Genomic DNA, 23,346 nt, shown 5'->3' with positions numbered 1-23,346 from the left:
TGTGGGTGTGGCACATCGCAGGTGGGAGAACACGTGGGCGGTTTTGCTGTTGCTGCTGTTTTGCTGTGGTGACATGTGCCGCCTGGCAACAGTCGCCGTGGAAACGAGAGGCAGGGAGGAAGGGGTGCCGGCGGAGAAGAAGCGGCGAGTGTGCGAAAGGCGAGAGGAAACAGTTGCGCGATTGCGCAAAGACATACATACTTATGCAGCACACGTCCTTGTTCTAAGTGTGATGGAGAAATATGAGGCACTATCAATGCTCCACGGTTTAAGAGCTTAGACAATAGAAAAAGAGATAATACTGAGAACGTCCAGATACTACAAAGAACATTTGTTAAGATCAAAATGGAAGAAATGTTATGAGGTGAACGGTGTAAAAGTAGTAGACACAATAACTACATAGTTGTGTCCTAGCAACTCACATATTTCTCCACCACACATAGAAGATAGACAAAAACCTTGAGCCACACAGTGAGAGAGATGGACAGACGATGACTTTTTGCTAAAGTTGAAATCTTTAAAGGACCTCCTGTCTCTCTCTCTCTCTCTCTCTCTCTCTCTCTCTCTCTCTCTCCCCCAATCTGTTATTGTGGCTGTGTTCTGACTCAGTAGTTCTGGTGATTGGGTTTAATCCCAGCTGAGCACACTGCAGAGAATGAAGCGACTCTCGTCGCCAGGCCTCAGTGAACGCCGCTCCAGGTCCATTTCAGCCTCTCTTACTGGACAAACTGACCTGAGAGCAGTGCTGTGGTACGGCTTTGTAAATAGAAAGTTTAATTACTACGCGTGTGCTGCCATGGACAGGTTAAAGGTATAGGGTTAGGGCTGCTCTCTCTGGACCAGCTCATGTTCTCATTGCTCTGAAAGGTCAACCAGGTTGGAACACTGTCCATAAGACAACAGTTCATTCCGTTAGAAGAACTACATTACTATAAAGTTGCGTTTCCACCGAAATTACCCGGGACAGTTAATCCCAGGAACTTTTTTCAAGGGACCATCCAAGGGACCATGGTTCCTCCAGACCTTTATTGTCTGCATTTCCATCGTGGTCTAAAGTACAGTGAAGATTAGGCAAATTAGTCTAGTGACGTACAGCATGACTGCACGCGACAAGCCCTTAGTGAGGATATGAAGCCTCGAAGTATGCTACAATCAAACTGATTATTGGCACAAAGTAAGCGGATTTTAATGATGGAATTATTTTTAAATGTTTGCTCGCGTCATAAAAACACATCGCAGGCTCTGACTGGAGCACAAACCTTTGAACAGTAACAACAGTTTTCTGCGTGAACAATGCTCAGCTTTTTCATTGCAAGTCGTTGTTTCCAGTTCCCGCTGTATTTCGCCCTCGGCATGAACCCCGTCGTTGGTCGAATTTTTTTAAGAAACTCCATTGTGTTGATTCGAATCGCAATAAATAACTGTTACAGTTCGCACCGCAACAAAAAAAAATAAATGCTGCGTGCGCTTAACCAATCAGCATGTCCCACCCTCCCCAAAGTTCCTGAACTTTGAAAAAGTACCACGTCCTGAGTCGGGACTTTCTGAAGGGAAAATATTTTACCCAGAGCGTAATTTAGACCCTGGTCCCTGCGGTGGAAACACATCGAGCACCTCAAAAAGTCCCTAGTTCCTGGGGAAAGTTCCTGCGGTGGAAACACGGCAGTACAGTATGATGCAGAAGTCTTCATGAAAAGACATGCTATTAAATATGAAAGAAAATTAAAAAACATCAAAGACCAGTATTATAAGTAAGGGATAATCCACGGCTAGGTGTGCGTTATACGATTTTTAAGTTCGTTTAACTTGGTAGTCATATTGTGTAGTTTATAGACTACTGAACGGGAATCGGGAGTGAGACACCGTGTGCTAGCCACCGCGTGCGTGCGTGCGTGCGTGTGTGTGTGTGTGTGCGCATATTAATAGTTGATTTTAATTAAATCGCACCCTTAGGAAGCAGTGAAAACTGCAGCTATACATATTAAAGGCAAATGTTTATACATTCAGAGCGAGAGGACCGAGTGGTGCGACCCAACACGAGGACAAAATAATATTAGTGTAGAATAATATTATGAGGTCAGCCGTGCTGCTGTGTAATACGCCGCTCTGAAGTGATAACAGTGAGATAGTACCTTACTAACCTGGGCTACTCTGTGCTTTATCTAACGGGCTTGAAGGTTAAGGCTCTGGGTTACTGATCAGAAGGTCAGAAGCCCTTGAGCAAGGCTCTTAACCTTCTCTGTTCCAGGAGCGCTGTATCCTGGCTGACCCTGCGCTCTGACCCCAGGTTCCTGACATGTGGCAGTATGGGAAGAAAAAAGAATTTCACTGTGCGCTAATGTATATGTGACTAATAAATACTCATTATAATTATCATTATCATTTCCCCCTTTCAGAACAGTTTATAGATCCTCTCCCACCTCTTTCTGATCTGTACACTATAGCGTGTATATACCTGTGCTCAAGACAGCAGAGTCAGAGCCACACACACACACACACACTGGCTGGTCTGAAAGATGATGTGAGACAAAAGACTTGGATGAGGTGAAAAAGTGAGAAGGAAAAAAAAAAGAAAAGAAAAACCGTCTGATAGAAAATCGAAACGAGATGAGGAAAAGACATTGAGAAGTACAGGGAAAGCTTTCCGCTGCTGCTGTGTGTGTGTGTGTGTGTGTGTGTGTGTGTGTGTGAGAGAGAGAGAGAGAGAGAGAGAGAGGATACTACAGATCATGCGGACTGATAAAGGAGTCAAATCAACTTTCACAGATAATACATCAGCCAATGTCCTTTAAGTTCCAGAAAACAGGAATACTTTCTGACATTCTCACACACACACACACACACACACCAGTGCAATAGCCCCATGGGACCAGATTCATAGTTTGCAGTATATCATGTATTTTGCGTATGACTCTGTTAAGCACAGATGGAAAATCGTGTAGCATAAGATCATGTAACGCACCCCTAGTCGTGGATTATCCCGCTTATACCGTGCTCACTTGCCAGCATTGAGAAGTTAAAGCTGTCATTGATTTGACTGAAAGGATAAAAATAAGGGTTAATTTGCATTAGTTATTTTATATACGGGTCGTTCGATCTAGAACTCCGCCCGCTCTAAATCATACACAGAGATAAAATAGTGCCATAAGATTACATTTATTTGATTGAATTATAATGAATAGTTACTAGAGAGAGAGAGAGAGAGTGTATGTGTGTGAATTACCTGCATCTGTGCCGTGTCTCTACTAACAACGAAGCTGCGTTTAATTACTGTATGCAGCTGTAACTGTTACTATGGTTACAATCATTTATATTTATAGGCAGCGCGTTAATTTAGAACGGTGATTAAATTGACTGGAACTTCCTGTGCGTTCGCGGTTTGAACGCACACCTTCCAATCAGCCAATCAGAATCGACTATTCAGACAGCCCATGGTCTTATAAAATATAATCAAGTATAGAGTAGTGTAATTTAATAAACCCACTCCTAATAAAAGACAAAACAAAACAGTGACGTATGTAAGTATTTGTACATATGTAAGTATTTCCAGTTCCAAAAATAAAATTCTGTATGGCTGGATTGTGTTCACATTTATACAAATAAAGCTGTAGACCCCTCATTGTCCGGTACTTCCATACTGCAGAATCTCATTTTACAGTATAGCGGTGTAAATGAAATGTGGAGGGAAAAAAAAATAATGTAATTGATGGTAAATGAAATGATAGTGTAAATTATATAAGGAATAATGAATGAAGAAAAGCTGAAATGCAACGAGGAGTGTGTTTACGCTGACAGTGTACATATCTAGGCAACAAGCTTCTCTTCCCTTACATGACGTGTTAGTATGTCCCAGAACTTGCATACTCTTTTTCTACACGCTCAAAATTATGTACTTTTTCTTCACAAAAAAAAAAGAGTACATACTTTTAGTGCATGGTATAAGTAGGCGAATTGAGACGCAGGGACAGATTACGTTTACATGGACAGCAGTAATCTAATTATTGACCTTATTCTGAATAAGACAATATTCTGATTAAGGTGTTTACACGAGTCGCTTTTAGAAGGTTCCTTTCATGTTCAGGTTTTACATGTTATAGAACATAGATCGATTAACAGCACACGTTATTGTCACCACGTCACGACGTTTCTCCAGGATTTCACGTATCGACATACAGTTGGTCTTTGTTATGGGACCGTATACAGTTTTGGGTGTCTCATTTTTAATTTTACGAAAGCTTCAAGTGCGGTTAATTATTTATCATGCTGCACGTGCAAACAGACGACTGCTTGAAGCCGTTGGCTGCGTCCCAAACCGGGTACTTACCGTCTAGATAGTAGCTGAGATGCATGTATTTCTCCTACTATAGAGTAAGTAAGTACGCGGTTTGGGACGCAGCCGTGCTCTCTTGTTTGCCGTAAAACGGTTGAGCGCTGCCGTGTGTGATCGTGTCCTGTCGCAGAATGCGGTGAAAACTCCCACACGACGTTAATAGTGTGATTAAAGTGTGTACATATCTGATGATTTGTGTTTACTTCGAGTATGATTTTAGCCGGATTAAGGTCATCAAGGTTTCTTAATCAGAGTATCGTCTTAATCGGGTTAATATCGGAATATTGTTGTCCATGTAAACGTACTGATTGTCTCACACTCACCAGTTACTGATCACACGCATCTGGACTCAATCACCACCATTCTCACAGTATAAACAGACACTCGGTTCTGTGAAGTAAACGAGCTGTGGCTCTTTGTACCAGTCTATGCCACAAGCCTCAAGATTCATCGATTGTTTCTCTGGTTTTGACCTAGTTTTTGCTATTCACATGTTTTTTTTTGCTCCTGCCTGCCCTTGTTTATGCAGTTTGCTCATCATGTGACCCTTGCATGTTTTTTGACCGTGTTTTTGGACTGCGTCTTTGTCCTGGTTACCTCGTTAAATAAAACCATCGAGTCCCTGTACCTGCGTTCCTCAACTGTTCTCCGACACTGTGTAGTAACAGCTTATACGCAGGGACTTAACACATAATCTAAGGCTAATAAAAATGGATTGGAAAAATCTTGTTGTATAATAAATAGGGATGGGCGATTAAAACTATATCAGGATATTTTCTGGTATATATTGCGATAAAAATATCAGTGAAGGTATAAATATAGCACCGTTCACCACTGTTCTTGGCTACAAGTGACAGCTGCATGCAGTGTTATGAGCCTCAGAAACACAAACACTGATCTAAAAGTAAAAGGGATTTTCCGTAACCAAACCAGTCCCAGATTGTAGAGGTAGCTCCTCGTTTAGCGATAAACTCCTCCTCAGCTTCACGTCCGCCTTCCGCCGTACTCGTTTCTGCTCTGCACATGAGCTGCGAACGGCACACACAGAAACACGTCATCCACGACGCTTTATCGTTATTATCGTGAAGACTGATTCTTATCGTGGGGAGAATTTCTACCCGTCTATCGCAAACGATAAGATCTCGCCCATCCCTAATAATAAAGCAAAATGTATAATGGTTGATTTGGCGACGCTGGCTGAATGCGCGTTGTGATGACATCACACCGCAAAAATCCGCGGTAATTTTGAAAAATTGCAAGCTGCTCCGAATATTGCGGAGTTTGCTTGATTTTGCGTTCATTTCTGCGATGCGACCGTTTCAAAATCCCGCAGGGACCGATTTACGGAAGGAGTCTCGAGTGTCAGGCTTTGTAACCATCAGGAAAGTCTTCAGGACAGAGGAGCTTGCACTTTCCCGCCTCTCTGTTACATGACAAGCTGCTTTTCTTCATTGCCTATGAGTGTTTCTTACAGCTATGTTATAGCTAACCTGTTTTGTGAACATTCCGCAAGATAAGATGCAAACTATAAATGGATAGAAACTACAACGTGTCATTCTTTAATGAACTCCAAATTGTAATGGTTGAAAAATCGATGAGGCATAAGAGGAATAAAGCTCTTTGAGAGGTGATAATAATCAGATTCCTGGCAGTAATATCACAGCCCTTCACTGTTGATTGTTTTCCTATAACAGCACGCCTCATTGCGTTTTATTCACTCCACATGATGTTTGTTTAAAGGGACGTGCTGCATCTTTTAGGCGTCTCGTGATCAGTAGCAGTGTTGTATATCATTAAATGATCTCGCTATTTCAGATGTTCTTATTATGATATACAGGGATACTGGTGCAATGTCAAATCCCTGGTAAGGATATGGATTGTGCAGTAAATATTTACCGCTGAGTTCTGAAAAATCAAACTAAATGTCATCTCTGTCGAGCTCTATGCATCTCACTTTCATAAGCAGGAGTAACTGTATGTAAATCGATAGTCTAATGATCTTTAAATGTCAGCTGATAAATAATAAACGCACTGCTCCTAATCGTTTCGGCGTTAAATGAGTTTGACCCCACATTACCCTCTCGGAGAAGGCGTCCGTGTACTCTTGAGCCGCAATTCTTCTCTGAAGAGAAGACTTTTTATCATCAGGCTCAGCGTATAGCACTAATCATACATGCCTCAGCTCAGAACAGGGACTAAATATAGCTTCAGATGGAGACATTTTACAGTGTCTGGTTAAAACTCATTTAGTAAGCAGAGAATCTGTTTCTTCTGATGGTTTTTTGTTGTTGTTGTTTTTAATGAAGTATAAACATCGTCATTTAAAAATATCTCTCAAATGAACCATTTCACAACGGACGCAACTCGTCAACTAATTATCAAGCCGTTTGTCGGATGAGTCAGGTTATGCTGAAGAAGAATGAAATCGAAGCCTGCTCCAGGCCGTGTTATGGTCGCCATGACCCTTAGTTAGTCAGGAAAGTCTAGTCTGGGGTAAGTCACACGCACGCACACACACACGCTGATCGTCCTCGCTGCGGAAAATTACATGTAACCATGTGTGTCCCCCCCCCAGACGTGATGGAGAACTTGGTGGAAGAGTGGAGTAACATCTGACCCCAAGAACTGACAAATCTGGTGCAGCCCATGAGGATGAGATGCACTGTAGTGCTTAAAGATACACATACTGACTGTTACTTTTAATATTGACCCCCAATGCCCAGTCTCTTTTGCACAGCAATGCTCACGATGGAATTTACTTTTAAATTTAATTGACATTTTATTTCTTTTTAAAGGACCGTAACAAGGATTTCAGAGTCCTGTGCTAGCATGTACACTCCATACAAAGTGATATCAAAGTGCGAGCATTCTATTCAAGCAAAAATAAATAAATAAATAACGACTACTATATATGGAGTGGTGTACAAGCTACTATGTTTGAGCTATCAGGGAGTCATTTTGCCTCATTATTTAGACTGTATCATACTTCTGACCAATCATATTGAAGCACTTTAGATGCTGATTGTATCATGAAATAGAATATTCATTGTTGAGCTTTCAGGGATGAGAGTTTGATTGAGTAGAACAGAGGCAAACTGACTCGATGGGTCTAGTATTGTTCTTACAAGCTGGGGATGGCATACTAAAAATACATGATCAGTGCCCTCAGGTTTGTTGAAAACAATCTCGTGTATGGCAGTGTGGTTTTAATACAGCTGGAATTGGCCCACGGGAGCGCAGTGTCGTTTGAAATGCACATTACTCCTAATGGCCACGCCATTACACAGAGCTGCCCTTAAATTAGCCCTGCTCGCCTGAACGGTTGCTATTATGATAATATTCGGAAATATGTTTGTGCAGAACCGACATGCTGGACAGCATTTAAAGCCATGATGAATCCGCCGTATATAACTTTGCATATGTAATTGGTATAGTAAGACCTCATTTAAATGTCTTCTTGGTGTCTAAGAGTCAGCGTTGTGCTGCTGGTCGTTTAGCGAGCGTAAGGTAAAGGCTGTGAGGACAGAAGCACAGGACGTCATGTCTGAGCGTGTGATTGTGTGTGGGAGTCGGCGCCCTGCTCTCTTACAGGTAGGTGACAAGAGGGCAGGTGTGAGTGGGTTGAGTCTGGACATGACCCAGACGCTCTTGCTGTGAGGATTATGAAGGGAACATGAGAGAAAAACAAAGCTCCTGTTTTAAAGAGATTTAGTGGAACTTGCTATTGAACGTAGATCCAGACTGGAGCTCTTTTCTTGTGTGGTTTGGTACAATTTTATTACTAGTTTTTTAACAGCATTTTTTGCAGCACAGAAAAAAAAAAATGACATGCTAACTTAGTGATTAGTACATTTGCCTCATACCTCCAGTACAGCTTGCGTGTTCTCCCCGGGTTTCCTCCAAGTACTCCGGTTTCCTCCCCCAATCCAAAGATATGTGCTGTAGGTTGATTGGCATCTCTAAATTGTCTGTAGTGTGTGCAAGTGTGCCCTGTGATGGGTTGGCACCCTCTCCAGAGTGTCCCCTGTGATAGCTCCAGGCTCCTCACGACCCTCTGTAGGATAAGCAGTACAGAAAGTGGATGGATGGATATGTTGGTATGCCACTTACCATTTAGAAAATTGTAATAGACAATTTATGGATATTCAATATGGAACAGAACAGAAAAATACGAGCATTTCTATATCCTTTTTACAAACCAGTTGTCTATACAAGTCTAGTCAAAAACATGTGAGATGGAGGAAGTTAATGTCAGTTAATATTGGAAAGTTCAAAACACCTGCACAAATCACTCCAGATTCACATGTCGATTGGCTCACCTGCTGTTTTGTTTTGTGACAGCTATAAGACTGCTATTTTGGCGTATCGAGTGATAAGTTGTACTGGCATACTCCTGTGTTTCAACTGTGGAGCTCCCGTGCAAAATGCAGAAAGGTAAACGGAAGTTTGGGTAATATAATGAAATTGAAGTAAATGTTGAATATCGTAGAAAATTGTGTAGAAAAGATGAAATCCTTACATCACAAAAGCCCAGTGTAGAGCTTATACTGTATATACGTATGCCATGTGAAAAAATAAGTACACCCCATGGAATGTATTTTTTATTTTACATATTTATAAGCAAACATTTGATCCTTTTTGAAACTGTGCCTATTAATAAAGTTGATATACTCTATCAAATGACACATAAAATTGACATTTTGTAGTAATTTTCACAATTAAAATTAACAAATAAAAAAAAGATCAGCGACATGGATAAGGTAAGTACACCTTAAAATCCATAAAATTAGAATCAGATGTTGAAGATTGGGTGCCAGTGATTAGAACCTGCTTATGGAGTGCAGGTGGAACCTGCCTTATTTATACCCTTCTCATATCTAGTGTCTGGTGAGGTTTGTGACGTCATCATGCCAAGATCTAAAGAGTAAGTGGACTTTTCACCAGGATAATGATCCTAAGCACACTAGCAAATCCACCAAAGAATGGCTCAAAAAGAAGAAATGGAGGGTTATGGAATGGCCTAGTCAAAGCCTGGATTTGAATTTTAAACGGGCAGTACATGCAAGAAAACCCTCAAACATCTTTCAACTGAAAGAATATTGCATGGAAGAGCGGTCAAAAAAGCCTGCTGGACAATTATGCAAAACACCTGCAAGAAGTTATTTCTGCTAAAGTGGGCACTACAGGTTCTGAGGCCAAAGGTGTACTTGTGTACTTACCATTTCTTTGTGGTTTTGTTCAAGTGTATTAACTTTATTACTAGACACTGTTTCAAAGATGATCAAATGTTTGCTTGCCCAAGTAAACAATTTCCATGGGGTGTCCTTATCTTTTCACATGACTGTCTGTATGCCTTTATGTGGTATTTGAAATGGAACCAATGGCAGAATTTGTTGAAGGTGGAACTTATTTTGAATCTGGAAAAGTGGTCATTTAAATGGGCAAATTTTAAAAAGAGACCTTTTTTAAAAAAATAAAGAAAAGAAAGAATATTAGCTGGATCCACTGTATAGCAATATTACCCATCTCACCCTATGGGGGAAACCTTAATGGTTCTTGTGTGGAAATTCTAAAAACTATTCAATAATCATTTTATTGTTTCCTAGAAACTATACTGTGTGACATATAATATGTGTAGGGGAAACACAAAACTTTTATCCAGAGCTCTTATTATTTTTCACAAGTATGTAGAGCATGATTGGCACCCTGTCCAGGGTGTACCCCGCCTTGTGCCCAATGCTCCCTGGGATAGGCTTCAGGTTCCCCGTGACCCTGAAAAGGAGTAAGCGGTATAGAAGATGGATGGATGGATGTAGAGTATGGTATTTATTGCAATAGACTGCTGACTAGTCTCTCAGAATTAGCACTGAGGAAGAATTCATGATGTCAGTTTACATGCATAAATGTCCTGCACGATGCAAATCCCAGTATACATTATGCAAAAATATCCTACATGTCATTCTTTTGCATTAGCTAGTTAGCCAGCGAGTAAAAATATTCAAAGTGATTTGTAGTGACTTGAAATTATTGCTGTCTTCAACATACGTCATTAAGAGGGACTATTCCAACCTGGAAATTTCACTGGGAAAGCTACAGCATCACCAATTTAAGAAGCAAGTCATCACCTGTAGAACAGATGCATTGATGCTTAATTTGATTCTTCATTTTTGCTGAAATATAAACAGAAGGATCATTGTTACCAGCGGTTCTAAATTGTCGCCTTTGCTTTGGGAAGTGTGGCCAGGTTGTGCTCTGTGATCCAGACTTCTTAAACACTACAATCTCACACACAATCTCCGAGCTCTGTGCAGATCCAGGAAACAATTAGTTTAGTAAATAATCTGTCAGGAACTAGTTATTATCTGTGTGCCAAGGATCACATTCTGCTATTGTTTATTACTCTTTAAGCAATGTGTTGACTATTTAATTACTTTGAAATTCTCAATTACACACTAGAGTCCCCACATACACTTCTTCTACTTTTTTTTTTTTTTGCTTTCGCTTATGTATTTCAGAACTGCAGCATTGGCTTCTAAATTTTGCCTTTGTATTCGCCTGCTAGATTAAAAAAAAAAAATAAAAAAAAATACAATATCTATACAATGAAATATACCCATTAACCCTTGTAGCCTAACCCTTGACCTTTGAACATTTTATGTTCTATAGAGGCTGGCCAGAGAGGCGGAGCAGATCCAGACATTGCACCCCTGGAGGGACAACATCACAGTAAGTGTACCTGTATTTGTTGCTTTCCTATCCGTAAATATGGATCTAAAATAAGCAGTAATCTTTGCTTTCCTGTAGTCATGTGGACTGCAATGATATGCGTTCAGGTAAGACTATGATAGTGATGAATGATTTTGTTAGGATTAATCATTGAGGCATACTCTGACTCTCCATTGCCGATACAGCAAGTCTTACAACCCCTGTAGATGGTGGGAAATGACTGCACGCTAGTCCTATTTTAATTGATCTAGCCAAACACAGACAAGAGATGTGTGTCTTGATGAGGCTGTCTTGATGTTTTGTAAAAACCTACACCGATCAGCCATAACATTAAACCACCTGCCTAATACTGTGTAGGTCCTTTGTCCCACCAACACAGCTCTGACCCGTCGAGGCATGGACTCCACAAAAGCTCTGAAGGTGTGCTGTGGTATCTGGTACCAAGACGTTAGCCGCAGGTCCTTTAGGTTCTGTAAGTTACGAGGTGGGACCTCCACTGATCGGCCTTGTTTTGTTTGTCCAGCATAATCCACAGACGCGCAATCGGCTTGAGATCTGGGGAATTTGAAGGCCATGTCAAGAACTTTTCATCATGTTCCTCAAAGGGGTCACCATGGGCACTCTGACGGGTCTGCGGCTACGCAGCCCCATACACAGCAAGTTGCGATGCGTTGTGTTTTCTGACACCTTTCTATCATAGCCTTCACCTTTTTTCACTTTTCCATCATTCAGTTTTTCAGCAGTTTGTGCCTTCGCTCCCCATGCGTATCACCGAGTCTCGGGTGCCTATGAACCTGTCTCTGGTTCACCAGTTTTGCATAGACTCTAACCACTGCATACTGGGAACACCTGACAAGACCTGCTGTCTTGGAGATGCTCTGACCCAGTCATCTAGCCATCACAGTCTGGCCCTGGTCAAAGTCGCTCAGATCCTTACCCATTTTTTCTTCTTTCAACACATCAACCTCAAGAACTGACAGTTCCCTTGCTGCCTAATATATCCCACCCCTTGTTGCCATTGTAACGAGATAATCAATGTCATTCACTTCACCTGTCCGTGGTTTTAATGTTATGGCTGTACATAGGATGCATGGAGATTGCCACACACTTTGGACCTTTATCAGATAAACCGACTCTATAGGTGCAGTTTAGAATAGAATTAAATGGAATTAATACGCACAACTGTCACTACGCACAATTTTTCCACCCCCCTATTACTTCATCCATCAGTGGAAAGGTACCACCATGGGACAACCAAATAAACTGGCCACTGTGTTTGACTTTATCATCAAAACCAAAACATTAGTAGTATGAAATGGCTTCAGTTAATATCAGCGAGTACTAAACACTTGAGCAAATGTTAATTGGATCATCCGCTATCAAATGCATGAAGATTGGCAAATTTTTTTAGATAGTCTTTTAAATATATATTTTCCACCCTAGCCCATCACTCTTGCCTCTGGGCCACACCCTATAGCTTGAATACCACTGATCTAGAAAATGAAGCACTGACACTGTCTGTTTGATAAGTGAGTTGCTGTCATTTGATCCTGTCCAACATAATAACCATAAAGGCCATAAAGTATACAGCAGCTGAACATCCATAAGCACTTTTACATCCACGCAAACACTAGCATTGTATATTCTAGCCCCTATTCACAGCTACATACTCCAAATATCCTTTACAAAAACACTGGCACCACACACACTCTGCCGTCTGTCTCCAGGGAGACCATGCTTGCTGTCATGCTACACTTCCTACAAATGGAATTTTAACCCCATGCCTCCCGAGGGATATTTGAGAAAAGACTCTAAAGCTAATAATTATGAAACCTCCTCACCGCGAGAGCCTATTTCTGTTCATGGCTGCTTAGCCACTGCTCTCACAGGGAGGCGGGGAGAGAGCTGCCTATCACGGCACACACTCCTCGCTTAGAGCTCTGCAACTAAATGTGCGTTTTATACTATCACATGCATGCACACAGACATTACATGCTTTTAAATCACTCGCCTCTGTGCGTTGTGCAAATTAAAATGGCGTCACACATTTAACGGGTAAAATACTCGTGTTTTGTCTCTTGCTCATCTGGGTCCCCCCCCGTCCCCCCGTCCCCTTTTCATTCTTTCTGATTTAAAACACAGTCTTATTCTGGATGCCTTCGTCGTCGTCTTCTTCTTCCTCACTCTCTCTACCCTTTCGTTTCTCTCCTCTCTCCCCGCCTCTCTCTCTTTCCCTCTCCACCCTGTTATCAGCCCTCCTCATTTCTAATCAGCCATGAAAACAGTTTGAAAATGTCATATTGTTGCAAACACTGCAAATGAGACCTAATGGGGGTGCGGGCATTAATAATGTATCACGGGGCTGATTTCATTTGCTTTTATAATTAGCCCAGGTAATAAAGAACTGTGGAGGCCCGAACCATTTCAGCACCTTCACGCGAGAGAGGGGGACGAGACATGTCCTTTAGCGAGGACGAGTGTCTTTGGTGATTCTGGCTTGCTCTCTCTCTCTCTCTCCCTCTCCCGTGTTTGGCAAACGTACGCTGTTTCCTTTTTTTTTTTTTTGGCTGAAGACTGCTGACTGACACTGTAATTAGATTAGGACTCCATGCTTTTTGGGCACATTAGGGACCCAGAGTGAAAAGCATGTTAAAGCAGTTAGAGGGAGGAAGAGAGGCTGAGAGAAAAAGACAGCGAGATGGAAGGAGGGAGAGAGAGTGGTGGAGAGGCGTCCATAAAACATGTACAAAATTGTACAATAATGTAGAATAGTAAAAAAAAAAAAGGGGGCACGCACGTGTGTCTATACGTATGTACGCTGTGTGTTGTACATCTTTTTGCAATACCGTTCCATCATTCTGCACCTAAACGCTGAATATTTTGCCATGCATATTTTCAAATATTAGACATAGCCACAGTCTTAATGTAATAAAAAAAGCACTTTCCATAAGCTGTTTCCATACCTAAGCTACAGTTTTCCCTCTGAAAGCATTGGAACAGCAAGGCCAATTCTGTTGTTTTCACTATACACTGAACACATTTGGGTTTGAGATGAATAGATACGAGACTATAGATCAGAATTTCTCCGTTCATTTCCGGATCTTTCCGTCTAGACGTGTTAAACAACTTACAACCCGGCGCCTTTTGTTTGCTTTTAGTCCTCCGGTGTCTGATTTGATTAATGCAGCTCACAGATCTAGGGTAAAGGTGTCGTGGTGCCTCACAGCTCCAGGGTCTTCAGTTCAAACCTGAGCCTGAAGTTACTGTCTGTGTGGAGATGCACACATTAACCCCGTGTCTGAAATATCTCTTCTGAGGTCAGATGTCGCTGCATTCCTTTGGGCTAAAGCCCAACTGTCTTCAGAGCTCACAAACACCTCTGAACAGGTGAAACTTCACACATTAGGCCTCATTTAGTAAGCTGAATACAAACTAATTTATTCAAGAAATTTGCCATTCATGAACATCCAGTGCATTCGGAAATATGTTCTTAACCTGAGAGAGCTCCTGAGTTTGTGTGTGTTTTTGCACTAAAGGAGACTCCCTAATGAAAACTTCAACTGACAGGCTTGAAATCAAATGATTGGCAACAAGTTACTGCAATTTTATACAGATTATACTGTTTAACTCACTTATTCATTTCAGTTAGACATGTGGATTTAATACAGATTTTGTGAAATCCAGTCGTTTCAAAGTAATGGCTTTAATGAAAGGAATATGAAGGAAAAAAAATGATCTGAAGAAAATTTTTAGTTTGGTGCGGCCTATGAAAACATTTACACAAAGCTGGTACACACATACTGGGTGTTCCTGGTATGCAGTGGTTAGTACCTACCAAAAGTGGTACCTGAAGGAGAACCGGTGAAGCAGTGACAGGGTCATGGGCGCCCAAGGCTCACGGATGTGTGTGTGTGTGAGGAGCGAAGGCTAGTCCGTCTGGTCCAAGCCCACGGAAGAACTACTGTAGCACAAATTGCTGAAAAAAAAGTTAATGCTGGTGATGATAGAAAGGTGTCAGAACACACAGTGTGACCGCAGACCGTTCAGAGTGTCCATGCTGACCCCTGTCCATCGCTGAAAACACCTACAATGGGCATGTGAGTGAATCATGTTTTCTTTCACATCAGGTGGACGGCGGGGTGTGTGCGTCACTTACCTTGGGAAGAGATGGCACCAGGATGCACTATGTGGCAGTAATGCTCTGGGCAATGTTCTGCCAGGATCCTTGGGTCCTGGCATTCATGTGCATGTTACTTTGACATGTACAGCTTACCTAAACATTGGAATGTGCCCCTGCCACGCTGCAAAAATTGTTCAGGAATGCTTTTAGGAACATGACGGAGAGTTCAAGGTGTTGACTTGGCGTCCAAAAATTCCCCAGATAGCAGTCCAATCAAGCATTTATGGGTTGTGCTAGACAAACAAGTCTGATCCATGGAGGCCCCACCTCACAACTTACAGGATCTGCTGTTAAGGTCTTGGTGCCAGATACCACCGCACACCTTCGGTCTTTTGGAGTCCATGCCTCGACAGGTCAGAGCTGTTTTGCTGGCACATGGGCGACCTACATAATATTGGGCAGGTGGTGTTAACGTTATGGTTGATCGGTGTAGTCTGTCGTACTATAAGTGTTCCACAATGTTTCTGCATTGGTGAACATAAAACGAACTACTGTTAGTTTCCGGAATGTATTTAGTATAGTGTAGATGTACTAGCAACTCTATACAGCATGTTATTTCTAAGGGCTATTAAACTCAAAGTCATGACGCTAGCAATAACAATACAAGTTTTAGCACCACCTGTGACTAGTTATGATTGCAGATTTGATTTCGCTTCTTAAGAATTTCTCCACGGCTGCGTATCCCAGCCGCTCTTATGAGTCCAGCCATTGTAACGAATGTGCCAGTCGGCCATTATGGCCGGTACAATAGGCTGTTGTGGAGAGGACTCGTTGTGCTCGCAGTAATCTCAACAGCAGAAGTGGGGCTGAGACCCGTTTAAATCCATCTGAATGCAATAGTGTGTGAAATGGATATTAAAGTGGTTTATTGCGTCTTATTTCTCAAGGTCATTTGGGCTCACCGCTCCGTCAGATTTGGTTTGTGACCTGTGTTTCTATTGATTAATGCAGGAATCTTGGTGTTAATCTTCTACGCGACATCTAGCTAGTAATTACATCTCACTGCAAGTATGTGTTAATATTCTCCTATTAACTTAAATTAGTCAGATGTTAGTAAATAAGACGTAAATGGTTCATCCGAGCAGTACAGATCTATCATCTGGTCTCTTTCAGTGTCTTGAAGTTAATTCTTTTACTGTCACAAGTTAGTTCAGACTCTATTTACACACTATTTACCAAACTGAATTCAGCTCAGTATGGGTTCCAGTAACTGTACACTGTGCATTTTATTTCTAAACTTTCAGTACATCAGTCAGTGTGGGCACCACACATCATTCATTACATAACATGTAACTACAATGAAATCAAAAAAGTTTTTTTTTTTTTAAAAAAAACAACAATGTTGACTTTTCATACTAACAAAAACAATTCAGCATTAATAATTAGCATTAACAATTAGCTCATATTCCAAAAAGTGAACAAAATACAATACTCATGCTATATTCTGCTGTCGAGGCACATAATAAAACATTGCATGAGTCTTATTTCAGCATGTAGCTCTTCTGCAACAGGTAGAAATATTATTATCAGGATTTCTTCACCCCATACCAGTTGCTTTTCCCAGGAGGTTAATACTTGGACATGGATGGATGTATAGATGTACAGATGGATGGATGTATAGATGTATAGATGGATGGATGTATAGATGTATAGATGGATGTATAGATGGATGGATGGATTGATGGATGTATAAATGGATGGATGGGTGGATGTATAGATGGATGGATGGATGTATGGATGGATGTATAAATGGATGGATGGATTGATGGATGTATAAATGGATGGATGGGTGGATGTATAGATGGATGGATGGATGGATGGATTGATGGATGTATAAATGGATGGATGGGTGGATGTATAGATGGATGGATGGATGGATGTATAGATGGATGGATGTATAGATGGATGGATTGATGGATGTATAAATGGATGGATGGATGTATAAATGGATGGATAGATGGATGAATGGATTGATGTATAAATGGAGGGATGTATAGATGGATGGATGGATGTATAGATGGATGGATGGATGTATAAATGGATGGATGGATGTATAGATGGATGGATGGATGTATAGATGGATGGATGGATGTATAAATGGATGGATTGATGGATGTATAGATGGATGAATGGATTGATTGTATAAATGGAGGGATGGATGGATGGATTGATGGGTGTATAGATGGATGGATTGATGGATGTGTAGTTGGATGGATGGATGTATAAATGGATGGTTGGATGTATAAATGGATGGATGTATAAATGGATGGATGGATGGATGTATAGATGGATGTATAAATGGATGGATGGATGTATAAATGGATGGATGGATGGATGGATGTATAAATGGATTGATGTATGGATGGATGGATAAATGGATGTATGTATAAATGGATGGATGTATAGACGGATGGATGGATGAATGGATGGATGTATAGACGGATGAATGGATTGATGTATAGATGGATGGATGTATAAATGGATGGATGGATGTATAAATGGATTGATGTATGGATGGATGTATAAATGGGTGGATGTATAAATGGGTGGATGTATAGATGGATGGATGGATGAATGGATTGATGTATAAATGGATGGATGAATGGATTGATGTATGGATGGATGGATAAATGGATGGATGAATAGATGGATGGATGGATGAATGGATGATGTATAAATGGATGGATGAATGGATTAATGTATGGATGGATGTATAGATGGATGTATAAATGGATGGATGTATAGATGGATGGATGAATGGATTGATGTATAAATGGATGGATGGATGTATAGATGGATGAATGGATTGATGGATGGATGGATGTATAAATGGATGGATGGATGTATAGATAGGTTGGTAGATAAATAGACAGACAGACATACAGATAGATAGAGTACTTGATCTCTGAGGGGAATTGTTTTGATAAAGCAGTACAATAAACAACAGAAATTAAAAGGGCACTCAGTAAGCTAAATTTTGTAAGAATAAGATGCTAAGTAGCAAAAAACTATATAAATTGAGAGTAGTGCAGGTGATGATCATAAGGTGACGGTCAGTAGAATTTGTCCATGAGAAAAAGAATAAATAATAATAACAATAATAAATACAGTGCAGCAAAATGTGAGGGGGGGAAAAACAAACAAAACATAGATGGACCATATAAAAGACGTTCTTCAGAATCAATAATGGTGTTTCTGCAGAAACACTATCTTTTTTCTTTTTTTTTCTTTTTTAAAAAATAGATTTAGTTTTTATAATAACCAATCTCATAAACCTGCATCCTTTGGTGTGAGTTGAGGATGATGGCGTACATGCACAAATGGAAAAATATAAAGAAGGCGGATGGTCCAAGATCCCTCTACAAGTGTCTTGCTCCTTGTTAAACATTATAGGAGGTGTCTCCAGTGCTGTTATTGTCAGGGGACGCTTTGCCACTATTAATTTTATGGTGGCGTATAATGCTGAAACCAGTGTTTTAAAGAGGAACAAAGTACCGTTATATATGGAACAAAGTAGTGTGTTAAAATATCTTGTAGCTCACATTAGCTCACTCGTTGCATGTGTTATTTATTTTAAATAGATGTTTATAAGGTCAAAGACACACAAGCCCTTCATTATAAACATTAGTCTCAGACTGCAGATGAGCCTCTAGACATACTGTATAACTGCAGTAGAGCAAGTGCTTTTTTTTGCACATCAACCTGTTTAATTAGATGTGTTAGAAGGCGAGAAAGAAGGGAAGAATGAGGGAGAGAAAGAAAGGGATGGAACGAGAGCGGGAGGACGTGAGCTTTCGTCCCAAACGTGGCAGCTGCTGTATGTTTGAAATGCATTAGCGCTAATAGCTGTGCCATTAGGGGAAAGACGAGAGGTGCTCCTACAGATGGAGAGAGAGAGAGAGAGAGGACAGAGATGGGGAGAAGGAACCATCTTCCAGGCCATTTACTGTAATCATCATTCTCTAATCAATGAAACCTTTCATCATAAGTCAAGCATGTGTGCATGCAATAGTCTACGTTATCACGAGAAAGCCCTTGTGCTTGACAACACATGCAGTATGTACGCTCTGCTTTTTCTCACTGCATGCTCACGAGTACAGCACTCATGCGTTGTTTTCGTATTTCTTCATTTGGCACCTTCCTACGTCAATAAACACACTATGGACAAAGATCTATGACTGTTTGTCTCCTTGCATGCATGCCTCGTCTTATATTCCTCCTTTAGTTAAGGACGTCTCATCAAGTGTGTGCACTTCAAACCCTAGTGGCTGGAGGAGGAACTGCAACTAGTAGCAATAGCGCCGTTGCCCACAGCAACTCTGCACCACTGTGTGTAATAAAGCTTTTGTTTGAGTTAATTGGCTCTACAAAGAAAAGAAGAAAAAAAAGTATGCCCTCTGTACTTGTCCCTCACCAGGCTGAAAGATTCATCTTGAAGGGAAAGTATTCAGGTGAAAACAAGAGGTGGTCTATTTTCGGGCTGATCCCTGCCTTGCATTTTAAATGCGCGCGCGCGTGTGTGTGTGTGTGTGTGTGTGTGTGTGTGTGTGTGTGTGTGTGTGTGTGTGTGTGCTTCCTTTGTTGATTTAATTATTTAATCTCTCCAAAGTGGACAGCAAGTCGCAGTTTGAAATCGGAACAATGATTACCGATTAGTATAAATAAAATTGGATATCTTTACGCATGTACGTCAGTTGGCTTCAGCTGGACCTTCAGCACCATCGTCTAGGTTATAAAGAGACACTCTCCTGCTAGTGCACCGAGAGGCTGTCCTTTTGGCATGAATAGTTAATGAAAGGCTTCATGTGCATTAAAAGCAAGCTGGTGTGTGAGCATCTGTCCTACCAGATCAGTGGTGCTGTTGTATGAAAGGAGAAAGACACACACAAGTAGGAACTGACTAAAATATCTAGAAACCCACCACCTGGGATATACACACGTACATAGACAGACATAGACACGTGCATTCGCATGCGCACACACACACACACCTGCTTTGCCGGCTGCCTCCAGCAGTTGCCTTGGTGACCCGTCAGGTTTGGTAATTTCAGCTTCCTGATTGCAGCACTAGCTGTAATTTGCTAAAGTGTCTCTCCTCAAGGGTTCACCTACTGTATCTCTTTCTCTCTCGCTCTCTTTTTTTTTTCTCTCTCTCTCTTTCTCTCATCAACACACATTTCCTTCCCTTGCTGAGTCTTAGCAGAATCTTCAGAAACCTCCTTGTGTTTTGTTGAGACCAAAGGATGTGCTTGAAATAAACAGCTTTTAAGCAACAGTGCTGGATCAAAATGTGTAATGTAGGGGGAGAGAGAGAAAGAGAGAGAGAGGAACCTGACTGAGGATATAATACTGAAATTGTGTACATCTGTTTTTATTTGTAACTACAGACCTAATCTCACCAACCCAGACAGTTGCGTGTTAGATGCGTGCTTGTGGTGGAGTTTGCCGAGAAAACCGCGGCGTGTCTCAGTTACATGCGATTCTGTGCAATGAATGAAATCAACTTTTCTTGAGTGATAGCAGCTCTGCTTTAAATCCAGCACCTGATGGTTTGATTTAACCACAATATGCCATGAGTTCTCACCGTGCTTCCAGGGTTTCCTCCGGGTACTCCGGTTTCGTCCCCCCAGTCCAAAGACATGCGTTGTAGGCTGATTGGCGTGTCTAAATTGTCCATAGTGTGTGAATGGGTATGAGTGCGTGTGTGATTGTGCATTGTGATGGATTGACACCCCATCCAGGGCGTCCCCCATCTTGTGCCCCGAGTCCCCTGAGATAGGCTCCAGACTCCTCGCGACCCTGTGTAGAATAAGCGGTACAGAAAATGGATGGATGGATTGATGCCATGCACAAATTCATGTTTTTGGCTGTATGTACATGCACTCTAAAAGCTATGGAATGTCATCTCACACCATTTAAAGCCTGCATTCACTGTCAGTTAACTGTCAGTTCATAATGTATACAAAGGTGTGTATTTTTATGGCCTGTCCAGTCACTTGCTGAAACTATCAACAGTATACAGTGTTTTTCACCCCTACTTAAGATTCACACTTTCTGCCACTGTATTTCTATGTCTTCTTGCAAAAAAGGACTCAACACTCAAGTTCTTCCACTCCAACTTTGGCAAACCATGTCTTCATGGAGCTCGTTTGTGCACAGGGGCATTGTCATGCTGGAACATGAAGGGAAATTGTAATGCTGTAGCATCTAAATACATACTATACAGTTGTGTGCTTCCAGATTTGTGGGAAATGTATGGGGAAGAAGCACATATGGGTATGATAGTCAGGGTGTCCACAAACTTTTGGCCAGATGGTGTATGTCATCATCTTAGTCTTTCTTATTATTTGTTTATTTTTAAATTCAGTCCACTTTTTCTGGATTTATTTATTTATTTTTTCCGATTTCAAAGGCTATTGAAAGCTAATACTTTAGAAACACCCCGTTTCGGATGAAAAATCCGCCAACCTCAGAGGCATCAAGTACATGAAAGTCATTTTAATAACCTGAAGGGCCTCCCAGAAAATCAAAGTAGGCACCTGCGTAAGCCAATTCTGAATGCAGAAAACTTCGCTGAATATGTATATTGCTGACCATGATGAAGCAGCTACTACACATGAATGAACTTCAAATATATATATATATATATATTTTTAAACAGAGAGCGACACAAAGTAGGCTTTAACAAGTACAGCAACACAGTGAGAAACAACTTCAGAAATAAAAGAGCGATTTGCACAATGAGGCACGAAAGCAAAGTCACCTATTACCTAATCTTTTAAATCAGACTCGGGCGTTCTGGACTTGTGAGCTTCTCTAAGTCTCTGCCTTGCCATGGTCCCCTGGGCCGTGCCACAGTGAAAGAAACTTTGGTTCTGCAAAATGCCGGTGCTCTCTCGTGTGTAAAACTGCGCCATCGATCCCTTCACAGAAGCTAGGGGCAAGATCAATATGCCACCAAATCCACATAGCCACGCTCCAGAGAATAGCAGCCCATCTCATCACATACCAAAAGGACTTTTGAGTATGTGTGTGTGTGAGTGTGTGTGTGTGAGAGAGAGTGAGTCTAGAATTTGGTCTGGTTAGAGAGCATGTGGATCCAGGAGATGGTATTAGGTGAAGTTACGGCTCTCATACTGTTGGGTATAACACACACATTCGCACATTTATATTGCACTCAGACTGTTTTACTGAGCCTGTCAAAGACTATAGCAGACCCGAGTGTTTTAACCTGAGGTAAAAGTATGCCACCAAGTTTCTTCTGACCTTATTGTGCGGTTATTTATTGTGCAGAGACACGTGTCTTTTTGCTCAGGGAGTGATCTTAGTATATATCCTAGTATAATAATTTCACAGAACACATTCCACAATTTTGGCTACTAACTGTTTTCTTATTTGTGCACTGAGCTCTGTCTTCTATGTATAAGATCTCATTCCATATTATGGCAACAAATATATTTTCATTTGTACAGCACATTTACATGTGGGCGGATGTGGATCAGGTGGTAGAGCGGGTTGTCCGCTAATCATAGGGTTGGTGGTTGGATTCCCGGCCCACGTGACTCCACATGCCGAAGTGTCCTTGGGTAAGACACTGAACCCCAAGTTGCTCCCGATGGCAAGTTAGCACCTTGCATGGCAGCTCTGCTACCACTGGTGTGTGTGTGTGAATGGGTGAATGAGAACCAGTGTGAAGCGCTTTGGAACCGCTAAGGTTAAAAAAGCGCTATACAAGTGCAGACCATTTACATGGAAAACAAAAAAAAGAGTCCTTACTACAGCCTTTGAAACATCACAGATTAGCGACTGTGCAGTATGACATGTAGCTATGCACTATATGGCCAAAAGTTTGAAATCTGACCAAATATGTTTTGTGCCCCCCCCCCCCCCCCAAGACTGTTGCCACAGTGTTGGAATCACACACTTTTATAGGATGTCTTTGTGTGCTGCAGCATTACACTTTTACGATCTTCACTGGAACTAAATGGCACAAACATGTTCCAGCATGACAATGCCCCTGTGCACAAACGAGCTCCATGAAGACATGGTTTGCCAAAGTTATAGTGGTAGAACTTGAGTGTCCTGTACAAAACTCTGAGCCCATTCAAGC

General features: G+C 41.3%; 1 protein-coding gene across 2 annotated transcripts in view; it reads left to right on the top strand.

The window, feature by feature from the left end:
- Positions 1–23,346, top strand: part of cacna2d2a (calcium channel, voltage-dependent, alpha 2/delta subunit 2a) — a 259,138-nt gene that overhangs the window by 114,752 nt on the left and 121,040 nt on the right. For both annotated transcript variants that reach the window (XM_053636170.1, XM_053636169.1), the window contains exon 4: positions 10,997–11,056. In XM_053636170.1, coding sequence (XP_053492145.1) covers positions 10,997–11,056 — 60 coding nt within the window. The remainder of the gene's footprint in view (positions 1–10,996; positions 11,057–23,346) is intronic.

This window comes from Ictalurus furcatus, chromosome 11, assembly GCF_023375685.1.
Source record: "Ictalurus furcatus strain D&B chromosome 11, Billie_1.0, whole genome shotgun sequence".
NCBI lineage: Eukaryota > Metazoa > Chordata > Actinopteri > Siluriformes > Ictaluridae > Ictalurus > Ictalurus furcatus.
The sequence above is the reverse complement of the archived record's forward strand: the minus strand, read 5'-3'. Positions and strand labels throughout refer to the sequence as shown.